The sequence below is a fragment of the Syngnathus typhle genome, linkage group LG22 (assembly GCF_033458585.1).
Source record: "Syngnathus typhle isolate RoL2023-S1 ecotype Sweden linkage group LG22, RoL_Styp_1.0, whole genome shotgun sequence".
Taxonomy (NCBI): Eukaryota; Metazoa; Chordata; class Actinopteri; order Syngnathiformes; family Syngnathidae; genus Syngnathus; species Syngnathus typhle.
Window position 1 is genome coordinate 5,335,205 of NC_083759.1, and position 16,979 is coordinate 5,352,183.

At 44.6% G+C, this 16,979-nt stretch overlaps 2 protein-coding genes across 2 annotated transcripts; both read right to left on the reverse strand.

Moving 5' to 3' along the window:
- Window positions 1-766: 766 nt before the first annotated feature.
- Window positions 767-3,115, reverse strand: LOC133146133 (uncharacterized). The gene is made up of 5 exons (XM_061269492.1): window positions 2,600-3,115; window positions 2,195-2,464; window positions 1,712-1,924; window positions 1,312-1,632; window positions 767-1,189 (listed from the first exon to the last, which is right to left on the reverse strand). Exons 1-5 carry the CDS (start codon window positions 2,664-2,666, stop codon window positions 1,113-1,115), a joined length of 948 nt encoding a protein of 315 aa, XP_061125476.1. The 5' UTR covers window positions 2,667-3,115; the 3' UTR covers window positions 767-1,112.
- A 497-nt stretch (window positions 3,116-3,612) lies between these two features.
- LOC133146893 (E3 ubiquitin ligase TRAF3IP2-like) lies at window positions 3,613-15,973 on the reverse strand. The gene is made up of 6 exons (XM_061270970.1): window positions 15,833-15,973; window positions 7,312-7,701; window positions 6,418-6,486; window positions 6,266-6,354; window positions 4,656-4,779; window positions 3,613-4,517 (listed from the first exon to the last, which is right to left on the reverse strand). The coding sequence occupies exons 2-6, from the start codon at window positions 7,441-7,443 to the stop codon at window positions 4,371-4,373; spliced, it is 561 nt and encodes a 186-aa protein (XP_061126954.1). The 5' UTR covers window positions 7,444-7,701; window positions 15,833-15,973; the 3' UTR covers window positions 3,613-4,370.
- Between the last annotated feature and the right edge of the window lie 1,006 nt (window positions 15,974-16,979).

Below are 16,979 nucleotides of genomic sequence, written 5' to 3' on the forward strand. Positions count from 1 at the left end.
CATGAAAACGACACCTTAAAGCGCTTATTTTGAAGGAGTGTTGTCTTGCTAAGCCTGTCCGTTGTTGGAAGTATGTTGGAATGTTGTTTTTGGACTCCTTTAAGATTCATTCGATGTCCTGCTAGTGTGCTGAATCGTCCACATACGAGTGTAGTCTTTGTCCTCACTCGTAAGACGAATCAATTCGAGAACGAGTCTTACTCAAGACAAATACTACTTAGTACTGACCTTTTTCCACGACAGTACTGCCCTCTACTGTATTTCTCGTCAATAATGTGTGAGGCAAAACTGTACTCACGATTGCATACAACTGAGCTTACACAATTTCATTAACATAGTTCTATCTACATGAGTGTATATTGCAAATGTATAATGTTCACTGTGTATAGGAGTGATGCGACTAACGGGGTTCTCAGGTTATTATACAGCTGAAATGTAGTAAAAAAAAAAAAAAAAGTCAACCAAGATCACTGGCGTAGCTAAGCTAAGGACTCCCTGCGCCCCGGTTGAAAAAAAATCGAGCTTTTTCGATTCTTCATTTTCATGCCGTTTTTTTTTTTTCAGTCTTGCGCGAATGTGCTTGCGCTATTCTATGTGCGCCATGTTATCCATTCCCCGTTTGCCTCCCGGACCCGGATGTTGTTTTAGCGATCAGCGTGGGTGATGTTCGATTTTTTTTCCTGTGGGCGCGCGCCCCGACTGGAAAAATTCCTGGCTACGCCACTGAACAAGGTGAAAGGGAAAGTAGGACGCACGCACACGTGTGCATTGAATGCATTTTTATTTACTGCTGAAGCAGAAGAAAAGAAAGAAATGCAGCGCCACGTAGCAAAACAAATTCAAGCGCCACATCAAGGAAATCGTTAAGCATTCCTTATTCCTATTCTAAAGGATTTCAAACTCTTATTTTTATTTCAACTTGAAGCATGCAAAGTTGTCTGCTTTATTTGGGTGACCAGCGGCGGCGGCGGCGGCGGGCGCCCCGAGCTGGCGTCTGTCTCCCGGCCGGGGACGGACGGACGGACGAGCTGCATGCACAAACAAAAAGAAGCACGCTCCGTCAGCGAGGAGTAGGCGAGCAGGTGCGCCGAGCCCACCTGGCGGCCCAAGATCTAGCAGCACAGGAGGCCAAGCAGCAGGCTCAGCGTCAGCAGCAGCGAGGAGGACGGCGCCACGGCACCGCTGCCAACTTGGGGAAAAGAAACATGGTCACCTGGAGGCCAGGCCAGGCCAGGCCAGGCCAGGCCAGGCCAGGCCAGGCCAGGCCAGGCCAGGCCAGGCCACTCCTCCCTCCCTGACTGCCTGACTCACCAACTGTCAAGTCGTAGTTGAGGGACTCGTCGTCGCCGGCCTTGCATCTGTATTTGGCCGCATCCATGGCCTTGAGGGCCTCAAAGACGACTTTGGCCCCCGTTTGGCCAACCATCACTTTGTCGTCCTTCCACCAGGTGAAGTGGGTGACGCGGGTGTCGTTCTGGGTGACCACGCACTCCAGGCTCCATTGGGCGCCCACCTTGGCAGGGCCGTCGCTGCTGGCTTTGACCGCAAGCTGGCGGCCAGACTTGCCGCGGGGGTTCGAGTCGGCGGGCGTTTGCTGTGAGTCGTCGGCCACTGGCTTTGGGATGGTGGGCACTGGCCGGGCACGGCGCAGCACAGCGTTCCAGTTAGGGTTAGGCAGCAGCGCAAGACTGCTCGGCGACATGCAACCTACTGTTAAATGGGATGGTCTTCTTCACGTCTTTGCCGTCTTTGGCCTGGTACTTCCCGCTGTCGGCCGCACTCACGCTGGTGATGTCCAAGTTGCCATTTACTGTTGTTTTCGCTTCGGTTCCGAGGAACCAGGAGTAGGCGCTGTTGCCAGCCTTCAATCGGACGTTTTGGCCCAGGTCCACTTTGCACGGCTCTTTGTCGTCTTCGCACACGACTGTCAGAAGCAGAAAAGCAGAGACGGCACAGAAGTTACACACACGGGTCGGGCTGGCTGAGCAAAAAGTACCGACTCATCGGGCTGGCATGCTGGCTTGCTGGCTCGGGCGACGGCACGCACGCAAAGGCACTCCCGTTGGTCACCTTTTGTTTTCCTCGAGCCCCCTTACTCCCTCCCTCTCGCAAGCATCGAATCATCTTTACACATTTTCTTTGGCTTTCTCGCAAAAAGCTTGGCGGCCAGACAGCCAGCCAGCATCAAACTCACCCAAAGGGATGACTTTGAACTTCTGGGTCTTGCTGTCGTCGGTTTTGGTGGCCGTGTAGACCTTGTTGGCATCGCCAACCTCCACTGAGTTGAGCGTCAGGGATTTCTTGTCGCCAGAAATAGTGAACCTGCCGCCCTCACTAATCACGTCGTTATCCTGGTCCGTCCACTTGTCTGTGGTAGTTAGGCTGGCTTTCATCTTGAGGTTGCCGCCAATGTTGCACTTGCAGTCCTTTGGGTCATCGGCGCCTTCGCACTCAGGACAGTCATCTGGAAAAGCACAAGCGTTCAGGCGGCCACCAAAGTAGCGCGTTTGGAGGCCAACTCAATCATCACCAGCATCATCAGACAAAACACTAGGCGTCCAAATCAGACGAATAAAGTCGCACGGCCCGCGCGCGTCACCTGGCGCCACCGGGGGCAGCAGCAGGAGCAGCAGGAGGAGGCGGAAACAGAGCCGGAACGTGTCCATCTGGTGGCTATCGATCGATCGATCAGTCGAACGCTGGCTGGCTGGGCTGGCTGGCTGGGCTGGCTGGATCGTCGCTTCTTCTCTTCAAGGGCTTCGGCGAATGTGAAGGCAAGAGAGCAGATCTCGAGCATGTATAGTTTCGAGCGTCAAAGGCCACAAAGGCGCTTTGAAAGTTGACGAGCCTTCTGCACATTTGGCCTTTCTCCATTGGACGCGCTCCGCCGCGGCTTTGTGGCGAGCCCCCAGCCTTTGTGAGCACGACGACGATGACGCAAGAAAGTAAGAAAAGTTCCAGAATGAATTCATTGCAATCAAACGAGTTGCCCTGATGCTGGCGCTCGCCTTTCGTCGTGAGGTGTTCGACCCCTGCGAATAAATACATCTTGGTCTCAAACTCGTTTTTTTCGCGGGCCCCATTTTAGTCATAGTTTCTTTTGGGGGGCCATTATGACTGTCAACCCAAATAAATGTATGAGCTCCTCATATTATATACAGTATAAGCTACAAAAGCAACTGACAAATAACTCGTTTTCAAATCAGACTAGTAAAAACTGGTTAAATATTATTATTTTTTCTTTTTTTTAAGTAAAGACCATTTGCAATTCTAGTCATGACACACGAATTTGATGCACAATTTGTCTTCGCGGGCCACATAAAATGATGTGGTGGGCCGTATCTGGCCCGCGGGCCTTGAGTTTGACCCCGTGTTTTATCGTAAACAGTTTTGTGGTGAACAAATAAACAGCATCTCAGGCAGTGACTTAAGCCTATAGTAAAGAATACCTGTTATAAAAAGTGGAAATTGCTGACATAGCTAATTCAACATAGTCGGTCGGTCTCTTTGTGTGTTGTGACATGTGGAGAGATTGACAATAAAGCTGACTTTGACTTTTGACTTTGATAGTCCTCCAAATGACAGCGGGAGAAAATACGACTTGAAGATAGGTCTTAGGAGGGAATTATATTTTATTGCTGTTTATGAAAACACATCGGTCAGTTCCTGGCTGCTTTGGACTGGGCAGATAACGCTGAGACGAGTGGCAGGTATTTGGGGAACGATAAAAGCTAGATTTATTGGCTTTGGCAGGCCGGGCGTTGGCAGGAAGTGGCCTCATTCAGGATCTGATAAAGCGGGTGAAACACAGCACTTAAAGTGAACAAACCATTTTGACTTAGGTCAAGGAAACAGACTGGCTGGCCTGGACTTCTCTCAGTTTGCAAGCTAAAGTTGGGCTTGTAAGGAGTGCTGTATTGAAATTCTAGTGTATGACATTGTTGGGCCTCCCGTTGGAATGAATGGCAACTCGAGGTTTAGTTGAAATAATGATATTGTCCTACAAGAATTGCTGCTATCATATATAACACAGTCAATAAAACATAAAGGCCATTACGTCTGACTTTTTTTCTGTTTTAATGCCAAGTGGTGCTGGGTTGCTTTGATCATTTGTCATATGCTGCCACCTTGTGGTAAATATAGTTATTCATAATGTAACCCAACGTTCATTGAAATAATCCGGTATCCACGCTTCTGTTCCTGATACGGAATGATCTATTCTCATTTCAAACATGGCCATGCAGGCAGAATTGTTTAGAATGAAATACACTGCAAATATTAGGTCAGCGTAGATCGTAAATCAAATAGACCAAGATATGTGGACACAATCATTGGAAATGTCAAATTCCCTTGTTTGTGTGTCATTTCTTTCAGAGTGGACGAATTGTGAGAGTGAGGGATGCTTCTGGCTGTGGGATGATGTAACGCTCCTCCCTAAGCAGGCGTAACAGAAGGTCCTGCATGTCGAGGGGCCACCTGTAGATCCTCGTGTTCTGAAGCCAACTGGGGACCTGTCTCTGTCCCCAAAACAAAACAAGGGAGGGGGAAATCCCAATTACATACATCAACAACTTTCACATCGGTGCAAGGAGTTCAGCACATTATCAAGGTTAGGGTTATAATGTTGTTTGGGCATTTCTTTATGTTTTACTCACTTTTGTTGCATTGCAAAATAACACTGGTATAAGTCTGAAATTCAGGCAGCCTTGTTGGATGAATTCATTCTGGATCTGCACCAACAGCAATAAAATAAAATAAATAAAAAGATGTGCTCCTAAAATATTTCACTCTTGATCATACATTTCACAATCAAAATGTTCTGGGTTTGTAAATAAATAAAAACAATAATACATAAATAAAGACACAGATAGATAAATAAATAATGTAACGGACCATCAGATGAGCATCCCTGCCCTAGATAGACCATTTAACACTTGATGGTTTGGCAGGCACTCAAGAGAAGCAAATATTGTACAGATAAAGAAAAAAAAAAATCTGCAAACATGTGCCAATGCTGCACTTGTGGAAGCTCACCTGATTGTGGATATACCGTTTTTTTCCGTCTATAGTGCGCCCCCATGTATAATACGCACCCTAAAAATGGCATGCTGATGCTGGAAAAAAGCCTGTACCCATGTATAATACGCACCCAATTTTTATGAATTATTTTTTTTTTTAAGTCCCAATGATCGTCACACACGCAGGGAGGCAATGGGTCCCATTTTTATAGTCTTTGGTATGGTCTTAACTAGGGTGGATGTAATTTTTTTTGTTGGCGTTGATTTCTCCGACTGCCCCTAAACGCACCACCGCGCTCCGTGCGCACACGGCGGCTCTGTATGGGAGAGACGTTGAAGAGGAATAAAAACACCCTTGGAAACCAAAACTTGCCCCTCGTCGTGACTCGGAGCCGCAACAAATGTTTCGGATTTGTGTAGGGTACATTGTGACAGACGGCAAACTAGCAGGTGATCGAGCGAGCGTCTGATACAAGAGCATTGCGGTCGTATGGAGCGTGTTTGAAGTGAACAGCAGAGACGAAAGGAACAAGGCAAAGTGTTGTGAAATAAAATATTACCTGTAATACGCATTTTGTTATTTGCTGATTGAAACTGCTAATTAAACTGTGAATTGAAACTAATAGGTGGAGAACTGAACTCTCGCTCTTTATATAGCTGACGTGTCTGTAATGGCGGCTTCCGTATGACGTCCGGTCCGCGATGGAGATTAAAAAACAAACAATATTTGACAATAACACACCATCGATTGCACCATCGCATCAAACGATGTGTCGTCAATTATGAATTTTACTAAGTGTGTTGGGCAGGATGGCTGAATGCGATGCGCGATTGACAACAAACAAGAAGAAAGGTGAGTTTTATTTCGGGGGAGATTTGTCATGTCTCGTCCCCAGTTTTGCTATGTGTCTAGGTTGCCATAGTTTCTGTTCGTGTCACCCCGCTCTTCCTGTGTCACCTCAATCGATGTAACGTGTTTTGTATTTAAGTCCTGTCTGCCCCTCGCTCACCGTCGGATGATGTCATGATGTCTGTTTGCTTTCTGTTCCTGTCTTTGGTAATGTCACCCTGTCTTTTTGTTCCACGACTTTGTCGGTCAGTCCTGTTGTTGGTTTTGTTTTCTAAAAAAAAAAAATTTAAAAAAAATTTTTTTTTAATTTTTTTGTACCCATGTATAATGCGCACCCCAGATTTTAGGACAATAAATTCGTTACATTTTGCGCACTATACACGGAAAAAAACGGTACTTGGTATGTAGCCCGTGCTCATCGTCATCATCCCCTTCTACATCCTCCTTGTACTTGGGGCTGATTGCTACAATGATGAGGACGGATTTCTGGAAAATTTCCATGATCACTTGATGGCTTCTTTAATTTTACTCTCCAAATCTAGGATTCACATCATTCAAAAATCTGTTCATCCATCTGGTGAAGCCCATCCGTACGGACGGAGTATCAAATATGTCAATCTATAAATAAATCGACAGTGGAGGTGTGTATATAGTAGGGGTGTAAATCGCGGGTTTTGTCACGATACAATATATCGATACAAAGAACTACGATACGATATTTGCCGATATCTTAAAGCCTGCTGTGATTCATTCACGATATATCACGATATAGTGCTCTACGATCGATATATATATATTTTCTTAAATAAAAAATATAGAACAATATCCTGATTTACAACAATTCATACGCAAAATCAACAAGGTACTGCAAACTCTTTTTTTCAGGAAATTACAAGAGTATTGTAGTATACAAAGTGCTTATTTTAACACTGAACTTTGATGTCGTGTTTTTTCTTTAAATGTGCGGCGAGATTTGTGCTCCCTGAATATTTGATCACCGCATGGCAGGATTTACAAACTGCACGCGTCTTGTCCGTTGAGCCATCTTTTCTTTGGAATCCAAAGTGCTTCCAAACGAATGACTTGAAGCCTAAAGGGGAGCAAATTTCCTCGGCTTTTTGGACACTAGCCATAGCACCAGCCCAGGAGCCGCGTACTAGTTGTCGACTCCCCTTTCACGTGCCTGCTCTGCTCCCAACACAACAACGCCGGGCGCACTGCTCCCGGAAAGAGGAAGCAAGCAACAATGAACTGGATTTCAAAATAAAGTCGCGTCTAATGTACAAAGTCAAACACGGCGATATAAATCGATATTTACGTTTAGCATCGATTCAATAAATTGTAGAGCATTCTATCGATTAATCGATGTGTATCGATGAATCGTTACACCCCTAGTATACAGCATTTGAGAAGGGACGATTGTGACGAGAGTTTGGAGCCTACGGCCGGTTTGAAGCCCTGACTTGTTAGACATTTAACAATTTCTTCAGCAGTGTCCACTGAATATGTGATGAAAACATTTCTTACAAATACACAAAGACAATTGCAAACTTCAAGCCTGTTTTGAGGTTCCATAAAACCACCATGGTTATTTTCTTCTTGTCTTTGAGACCAAACAGAGGCGCCCTGGCCAGAGGTAGGTGAATTTTTTTAATCCACTCTGGAAATTATGCTGAAGAAGTCTCTCTCGTTTGATATGGATGTCCAGTTCCCCAGTCTGCTCCCAGCTTCTACTGTTCTCTGGTCCACTACACTTCTGGCAGTCAAAGTCCAGACTGGAGGGTGGCATACTTTCATCCACCTCGATAGGAATGCTCCGATGGGTGCAAAGGCCTAAAGAAGCACAAAAAAAATAAAAGAAAAAGACAGTTCAATAATCAATAATAATCAATAATTAATCTGACCTGCAGGCACTGAAGTGACGGAGACTGTTATTCATAATAACAGTGTCGTATTTTATGAGCATCACTGATAGCAGTTTTTTAGTGAATTATTATTTTTATTTTTTTAATGCTGTTAATAAATGCATTTGTTTTCAAAAAACTTGTTTGGAATATCCATGCTTTACTACCTACTAAAGGCCAAAACCTTTTATGCAATGACCTTTACAGGTCGCTTATATTACTTCACACAAACACTACGTCCATCTGCTCCTGGTTCGGCCCTCCGGTCCGAATTTAGAACCCAGTTCGGCCCGCGAGTCAAAAAGTTTGCCCACCCCTGCTCTAGACGCAGCGGCTCCGAATCATTTGTGTGCTTCCACCTCAGGTTGTTGCCATGGTGACAATAAGCTGAAATGTAGCGGCAGGGTATTTCGTGTGTTGAAAAGAAAAGGGCGGAATTGCAAAGTGGGTTAAGGCAGTGTTACAGATGTGATACAGCTGGAGTTGAGTAACATTAGAAAACGTTAAATGTATTGGTATTAAATGTCTCACATGAGTACAGAGTACTTCGATTTGAGACCACATAAGTAACTTTGTGTACTGCAGAGCAGGTGTGTGTGTGTGTGAGAAAGTCAAAGAGAACAGCATGTACTGTAAATGCAAGTCAGTGAATCCAATCAGTTACTCCAACCTTTATTCAGTATGCACGTTACAATACTCCTTACGGGCTGTTTTGAAAGTTTTGCACAAGGGTTTTGTACTTATGATGCAAAATATTTTGGATTTTATGCAAAATTGGTGATCGTTTAAAAATAATTTGGCCCTTTCTTTTTTAAGGGTGTTAAGTATTATTGTTTATGTCCGCCCTTAGACTCACTGTGTGTATTAAGGTACCAATTCTGTTTACCTTTTTGTTTGTTATATACGGTAATGACGTCACTACATTGATGCTACCGGGGAAGAAAGTCCTGTGACAACGGACATGCGGATTGTTGTATGGGATTGACTGACGGAGAAGTTGTTGCGTTTACCGCCAGTGTGTTTGTAAAATAAATACGCTGTGTTTTCAACTGAAAAAGGAACCACGCATCGTCCTACTTTTCTCCACCACGCAGACAGCGGAAAAAGTCACCGCTGCACACCATTTATTTGGTGAAGAAAAAGGAACAGCCCCCTTTTTCACTTTACAGGTTATGGGCCCAGAGAAGGTTTGGACATGAGCTAACGTTAGCATCGGTAAAAAGACTGGAAAAAGTTACCGCGAAGTATACACGTGAAACTTGTGACAAGCTAACAAGAAAGCTATCCATGTACCAACCACCTGGAAATAAGTGGACGTGTTTAGATTCCCGGAAGAAGTGAAACGTGAGTGGCGATATTTGCATGTTGTAAATGCTAAAGAAGCAAACAACCTAGCTTAGCAAGTGAAAAGTATTTTAGCAAGCTAGAGTGACTGTGGCGCGTCAACAACAACAAGAAGAAAAATGGCAAGCACAACAGCAGGAATCATTGCTGCACAGATGTTATTTGACGGTTCAGAAGATAAATATGAACTATGGGAAACACGATTCCTGGGACACTTGCACATCCGTAAGTTAAAAAGGACAATTTTGAATGAGCCCGCAACCGACACCAGTGAAGAGGAATTAGCCCAAGATGTAGCTAAAAATGCTGACTGCTATGCAGAGCTGATAAGGCTGTTAGATGACAAAAGCTTATCACTTATCAGACATGATGCAGCTGATGATGGCAGGAAAGCCTTGAAAATGCTCAGAGAACATTATTCAGGAAAAAGCAAGCCAAGAATCATAAACTTGTATACCTCGTTGACCAGACTGAACATGACAGGTAACGAGAGTGTAACAGACTATATGATAAGGGCAGAAAACCTGATTACTGCTCTGAGAGATGCAGGTGAGACTATGAGTGATGGATTGACCATAGCAATGGTGTTAAATGGCCTACCTGATTCCTTCAAGCCACTAGCCGTACATGTAACACAAAATGAAGATACAGTTACCGATTTCAAGAGAAGGCTACGGATTTATGAAGAAACTGAGAGGATGAAACTAATAGAGTCTGCAGATAATGTGATGAAAACTTGTGTGAAGCCAAGCCGAGGCTCCACTTAAAAGCACATCAGCAACAGAAACGGTGAAGATTCCGCTGACCTGACATGCTACAGATGTGGAACAAAAGGGCACAAGTCAAGAGGATGTACCAGAAAAGTTTGGTGCAGTTACTGCAACAGCAACACGCATCAAGAGTCCATATGCAGGAAAAAGAGGACTCAAGATGGAGCGAGACAAACCGCAGAGGGAGAGACTGGTAACCAAGATCAACTTTTCAAAGCCGAGCACATGAAAAAGAAGAGACTGTCAGATAACGTGAAGATGAAAGGCATCATGGTGGACGGGGGAGCTACATCTCACATTGTGAATGACGTCCAGACGTTCACCAACTTCGACGAGTCATTCAAGCCTGAGTCTCATTCAGTGGAACTAGCCGACGGGACCAAGTGCAGTGGAATAGCACAACGCAGAGGAACAGCGGTGATCTACCTACGTGACGATGCCGGGCGCCAGCAGACAGCGCAGCTGAGAGAGGCGTTGTACATGCCCTCATATCCTCACAACATCTTTTCGGTGGCAAGAGCAACAAATGGAGGAGCGACTATCACCTTCAAGAAAGGAGACCGTCACATAGTTACCAAAGACGGCAGCAGGTTTGACATCCATGAGAGTGGTAACTTGTTTTATCTGCCAACCATTGAAAAGAATGTTATTGATAAATGTAAACAATGTGTGAGTCATGATGTGCAAACCTGGCACGAGATCTTTGGACATTGTAACTACGATGATGTACAAAGATCACAAGGTGTAGTCAAAGGTATGGAGATAAAAGGCAGTGCAGTAAAACCCGCATTCTGTGAGGTATGCACACAGGGAAAATTCACCCAGACAAGGAACAGAGAGCCAGATAGTAAAGCTAAAAAGCCTTTAGAACTAGTGCACACTGACCTAGCGGGTCCCATGCGGACACCAAGCATAGAAGGGCACAGATATGCACAGTCTTTCACCGATGACTACTCAGGGACCATATTGGTGTATTTTCTTATGTCTAAAGCAGATACAGTACAGGCTACAGAGCGGTTCTTAGCAGACATAGCACCTTATGGGGAAGTAAAATGTATCCGTTCAGATAACGGAACTGAGTTCACAAGTCGAGACTTCCAGACATTGTTGAGGATAAATAGAATTAAACACGAGACGTCTGCACCATATTCTCCCCACCAAAACGGTACAGCAGAAAGAGGGTGGAGAACACTGTATGATATGGGCAGGTGTTTTCTCATAGAGAGTAAGCTACCAGATACGCTGTGGAACTACGCTATCCAAACAGCAGCTTACGTGAGAAACAGATGTCAGGGCTCGAAGCTTATTTTTTGCCCAAGTTGCCCTCGGGCAAGTTGGAGAAAATTTTACTTGCCCGAAACAAAATTTTACTTGCCCGAATTTTTTTTGAGTGGATTTTTACTTGCCCGACACATTTTTGCCATAAAAAAAACAACACTATAAGTTTTGCCTTCATATGCCTTCGTATCCGCCAACCGGAAACAAGCTCTGCTGGTGCGCAGGCGCAGAAGAGCCAGGGACGGGGTGAGGGAGCATGCATTTAATTACGAAGCGCTTTGCCGTTATCAATGTATTGCAGACTTACACGAGAAACTAACCGCTCCCTAGAAAACAAAATGTCGGACCAGAAGCGGCAGAAGTTGCGAGAAATTATGCACAAAATCGTCTTTTTACAGCTTGAAAACATGGTATTATGGCAGGGCAAGTTCGGGCAAGTGAGGAAAAAATTCTACTTGCCCGTCTGCCATCGCTACTTGCCCCGGGCAATCGGGCAATCGTTAGTTTCGAGCCCTGGATGTTACAATAGACGTACAAAGAAAACGCCATACAAACTGTTAAACGGCAGGGAACCAAATGTATCCAAACTACAAAAATGTGGATCTGTATGTTTTGCTTACAAACAAGCGAAAGGCAAACTAGAGTCAAGGTGCGAGCAGGGTGTGTTCGTAGGTTATGACAAAAACAGCCCAGCTTACCTGGTGTATTATCCAGATACAGAGAAGGTTCAGAAGCATAGATTGGTCAAATTCACCCAAGCAGCCAAAGAGAAGGAAACACGAACACCTGAGTCACATACAGGATGTAATGACATAGAGGTACATCCCAGGGTCAACAAGGATGAAAATGTTGATGATGAATGTGTGTATGTGCCAGATGATTGTACCCAAAGTGATGTTTCCAGAGCTCTACCTGACATGACTGAACGTACACCACGGGGTAGAGCTGCTGAGACTGAGATTAGAAGGAACCCACCGAGAAACAGGAGACTTCCAAGCCACCGACAGGAGTTTGAGACCGAGGACACGGTTGACAAACTGATAACATGCGTGGACTTTTGTTACAAAGCCGTATGCGACATTCCTCAAACCTACGAGACGCCATAGTGTCATCCAAGTCAAAGCAGTGGAAAAATGCAATGGACGAGGAGATGAGATCACTGGAGGAAAACAAGACCTTCACCCTCACCCAGTTGCCACCGGGTAAACAGGCAGTGGGTGGTAGGTGGGTCTATGCACTCAAGAGTGACATTGATGGATCAGACAAGTACAAGGCAAGATTTGTGGCAAAAGGCTACAGTCAGAGACAAGGGACTGACTATGAGGAAACATTCTCACCTACAGCCGACATGACAAGTGTGCGAATAATGATGCAAAAAGCGGCGCAAGAAGATCTTATTCTACACCAGATGGACGTTAAGACAGCTTATTTGCATGCACCAATTGACTGTGAGATATAGCTGGAGCAGCCACAAGGTTATGAAAAAGAGTCTGAAAATGGTGAAAAAATGGTATGTAAATTGCACAAGTCTCTTTATGGTTTAAAACAATCAGGCAGGAACTGGAATGTGATGTTACATACATATCTGAGTGAAAATGGTTTTGAACCGAACTCAGCAGACCACTGTGTGTACACAAGAGAAAAAGATAATGAGAAGGTTATTTTGCTAGTATGGGTGGATGATCTCATAATAGCAGCTAGTAGCGAGAATGTACTAAACAGTGTAAAAGGGATGCTTGCAGGCAGGTTTAAAATGAAAGACCTTGGTAAGTTAAACCATTTTTTAGGGATAGATTTTACCCTGAATAAATTGTATTATTAAAACGTTTTTTTGGTCATATTGCCTGCAATGACTGCTTTTCCCCAGTAGATGGGGAAGCGCTCGCCTGCGCATTTACTACCGGAAGCCGTGTCGGAAAGCTCGGTGCACACTCGCAAGTGCGTGTGCGTACTCAGTAGTACGGACATGGCGCACTCGCGCTCTATTTGTATCAGCCCCGAATTTAGAGGGTGGGCTGTGACGACGGCGTTCTTGCAATTCGCGCGCTGAGCTTACAGATACCGTTTTACGCTAAAGCCACCCACAAACCTTCCCCTGGAATCCTTCCATTAAAATGAGTGGCCCGAAGAAAAGAAGTGAGTGCCGAATGTTAAAAAAAGAGTGACCAATTTGGCTCGACGTTCGCGACGTCCTCACCTCTGTTACCAGATGTTTGTGAGTTCAAACTCTGCTCTGATTTTCAGATACCCCTCACCGTGTTGCAGTTTTGATTACTTTATTTGGATGTATGCTTTCACCGATTCTTCAAGATGATATATTTGGTCAGAATGTTTGGCGTTTGATGTGATCTCATAAGATAAACATCTTTCATTAATCTGACCTGCAGGCACTGAAGTGATGGAGACTGTTATTCATAATAACAGTGTCGTATTTTATGAGAATCACCGATAGCAGTTTTTTAGTGAATATCCATGCTTTACTACCTACTAAAGGCCAAAATCTTTTATGCAATGACCTTTACAGGTCGCTTATATTACTTCACACAAACACTACGTCCATCTGCTCCTGGTTCGGCCCTCCGGTCCAAATTTAGAACCCAGTTCGGCCCGCGAGTCAAAAAGTTTGCCCACCCCTGTCTAAGAGTGTACTGTGATGCGGATTGGGCATCAGATGTAACAGACAGGCATAGTACAACAGGATTTTGTGTCAACATGAGTGAGAGGAGCGCGCTCATCTCTTGGAAAACAAGAAAACAATCAACTGTGGCTTTGTCTACATGCGAAGCAGAGTATATGTCCTTAGCATCAGCTATACAGGAATGTATCTACTTAGAACAGCTGCTGAGAGGCATAGACAAATACGAGTATGCACAAACTAAAGTGTACGAAGACAATCAAGGTACTATTGCACTAGCCAGAAACCCAGTAAGCAGGCAAAGATGCAAACATATAGATATAAAGTACCACTTCATCAGAGAACATGCAAAAAGTGGGAAGATAATCTTAGAGTACTGTCCTACTGAGCAAACGGTTGCTGACGTGTTAACTAAACCAGCTACTAAACTTAAACTAAGAAGGTTTGCTCAGGACATGTTTGGTACTTAAATGTGCAGAGTGTATTTGTGTTATTGTTTTATTTGGCCCAAAGAGGCAAACTGTGTTATTGTTTTGTTTTGTTTTTCTAGATAACACAGTGAGTTAAGTACGAGTGGGTGTGTTAAGTTTAATTGTTTATGTCCGCCCTTAGACTCACTGTGTGTATTAAGGTACCAATTCTGTTTACCTTTTTGTTTGTTACCCTGAACAAATTGTATTATTAAACTTTTTTTTTGGTCATTTTGCCTGCAATGACTGCGTTTCCCCAGTAGATGGGGAAGCGCTCGCCTGCGCATTTACTACCGGAAGCCGTGTCACAAGTGCGTGTACGGACATGGCGCACTCGCGCTCTATTTGTATCAGTCCCGAATTTAGAGCGTGGGCTGTGACGACAGCATTCTTGTAATTCGCGCGCTGAGCTTTCAGATGCAGTTTCAGCCACATGAACGTCAAAATCTACCCGTCACAGATCGAGGTAAACGGACCAACACCTCGGATCTCGCCTAAGAATTACCACAACAAATTTTACTCCTGACTATGACGCACTATCAAACTTTAACAAAAAAGACAGCGGTGTCTACAAGCCTACTGGAACCTACAAAAGGATTATAAGGAAGGAACACAAGAACTTTAAGAGACTGCTCATATGTGTCAGAGAGGTTCTGCTCTGACAACTGAGCTGAACTTTCATCTGTTAAGATTGTGCATGGCACAACAGAGAGTTAATATTCCATGGGTTTTTTTCTATGAAGAACCCAGAGATAGTTATTTAGTTATTTTTTTAGTTGTTTTTTCTGTGAAGAACTCAGAGAGGGTTATTTAGTTATTATTTATTTCATTAATAGTGTTATTATTTGTTTCCTGACTTTTTTTCTGTAAAGAACCTGGAAAGGGTTATTAAATAACCGTTATTTGGTTATGTGTGGCTTTCTGGAAAACAAGAATTTTTTTAAGCTCCCCTACGATCGTCACACTTTTTCTGTTACAAACTGACACCGGCCGCCCATCAGAGAAGGGAAAGGTTATGTGGCCCTCACAGGAAAAAGTTTGGGGACCCCTGTTGTATGGGATTGACTGACGGAGAAGTTGTTGCGTTTACCGCCAGTGTGTTTGTAAAATAAATACGCTGTGTTTTCAACTGAAAAAGGAACCACGCATCGTCCTACTTTTCTCCACCACGCAGACAGCGGAAAAAGTCACCGCTGCACACCATTTATTTGGTGAAGAAAAAGGAACACCCCCCTTTTTCACTTTACAAAGGGATGTCAGGTTTCTCCACATGTTCTCCTTGTATTCAGTTCATGAGGTTTTTCTGGAATTTGATTTTGAATTTCCATGGTGCTCCACGCTTGACAATAATGTGTCACCACACACTTAAATGACCTCCACTGGCATGTCATGGTGTAATCTCGTAGCTGCACAGTCTCCCGTTGGTTTTGTTGTTTTCGGTCCCGTGAGAAAGCGCGTGTGCAACAGACCGCCCGCGCAAGCTCCACGTCTCGTGCCGCGTGGTGTAAAGAGAACGCGGTACTGTGGTTTCTCTGACAAAAGGGTGACAAATAATTGACTAACCTGCGGGCGTCGCTCCAAATATCCGCACCACTGGCACCTTCTTCACGTCGCTTTCCCTGAACTCGGAATAACACACGTCCAGGTTTCTTATTGGACTTGCCAGGTAGTAGTCTGCGGTGACGATGCGCACGGCAAACATGACTGCTGTAGCCGCTTCACACCAAGCAAAATAGATGAAAAAACAGTTCCTAGGAGTCCATTTGGGAAGAAATACTCGACTACCAGTTGAGAAAAGCCGGCCCGGGTGCTGTCACTCCGAAACGGCGAAGCGCAGGGGACGCCCGGTTGGGAAAGAAAAGGAACAAAAGGTTCCGCGTCACCGACGCGTTCTAATAATGCCCAATTCTACTGCAGCAGTGGAGCTACAGCAAACAACGACTCTCCTTCGCTGTCGGCTCCATGTTGCTCGGCGACTGTCCCGTGATTTTTAACAGTGCATGGTGTTTTTGTTTTCAGCCAGGAAGACGTACCCCTGGCCTTCCGGTATGCGGCGTCTTTGCCCAAACCACGAGTTGGGACTAGCCAAAGCCGACAGCCCCCTCCATTGGCGCTCCCTCCAGGCCCGCACTTCCTTATGAGGCGACTACGGAGAAGTGTCCGACTGGGGCAAGTTAGATTGCAGCATCAGGTTCCGGCAAAGGATTTCAAAATAAAATATAGGTGCGCTATTTGATGCCATGAAAACGACACCTTAAAGCGCTTATTTTGAAGGAGTGTTGTCTTGCTAAGCCTGTCCGTTGTTGGAAGTATGTTGGAATGTTGTTTTTGGACTCCTTTAAGATTCATTCGATGTCCTGCTAGTGTGCTGAATCGTCCACATACGAGTGTAGTCTTTGTCCTCACTCGTAAGACGAATCAATTCGAGAACGAGTCTTACTCAAGACAAATACTACTTAGTACTGACCTTTTTCCACGACAGTACTGCCCTCTACTGTATTTCTCGTCAATAATGTGTGAGGCAAAACTGTACTCACGATTGCATACAACTGAGCTTACACAATTTCATTAACATAGTTCTATCTACATGAGTGTATATTGCAAATGTATAATGTTCACTGTGTATAGGAGTGATGCGACTAACGGGGTTCTCAGGTTATTATACAGCTGAAATGTAGTAAAAAAAAAAAAAAAAGTCAACCAAGATCAC

Bases quoted from the DNA above. Each gene is read 5' to 3' on its own strand.
- LOC133146133 (XM_061269492.1), bottom strand. From the start codon at position 2,666: ATGGACACGTTCCGGCTCTGTTTCCGCCTCCTCCTGCTGCTCCTGCTG. The intron at 2,465-2,599 runs GTGACGCGCGCG...GTGCTTTTCCAG, and splicing joins GCTGCCCCCGGTGGCGCCAG to ATGACTGTCCTGAGTGCGAA. The intron at 1,633-1,711 runs GTAGGTTGCATG...GTGCCCGGCCAG, and splicing joins GAAGACCATCCCATTTAACA to TGCCCACCATCCCAAAGCCA.
- LOC133146893 (XM_061270970.1), bottom strand. From the start codon at position 7,443: ATGGAACCTCAAAACAGGCTTGAAGTTTGCAATTGTCTTTGTGTATTT. The intron at 6,487-7,311 runs GTAGGCTCCAAA...ATTTATTTATAG, and splicing joins GTCAGGGCTTCAAACCGGCC to ATTGACATATTTGATACTCC. The intron at 6,355-6,417 runs GTGAATCCTAGA...GAAATTTTCCAG, and splicing joins TGAACAGATTTTTGAATGAT to AAATCCGTCCTCATCATTGT.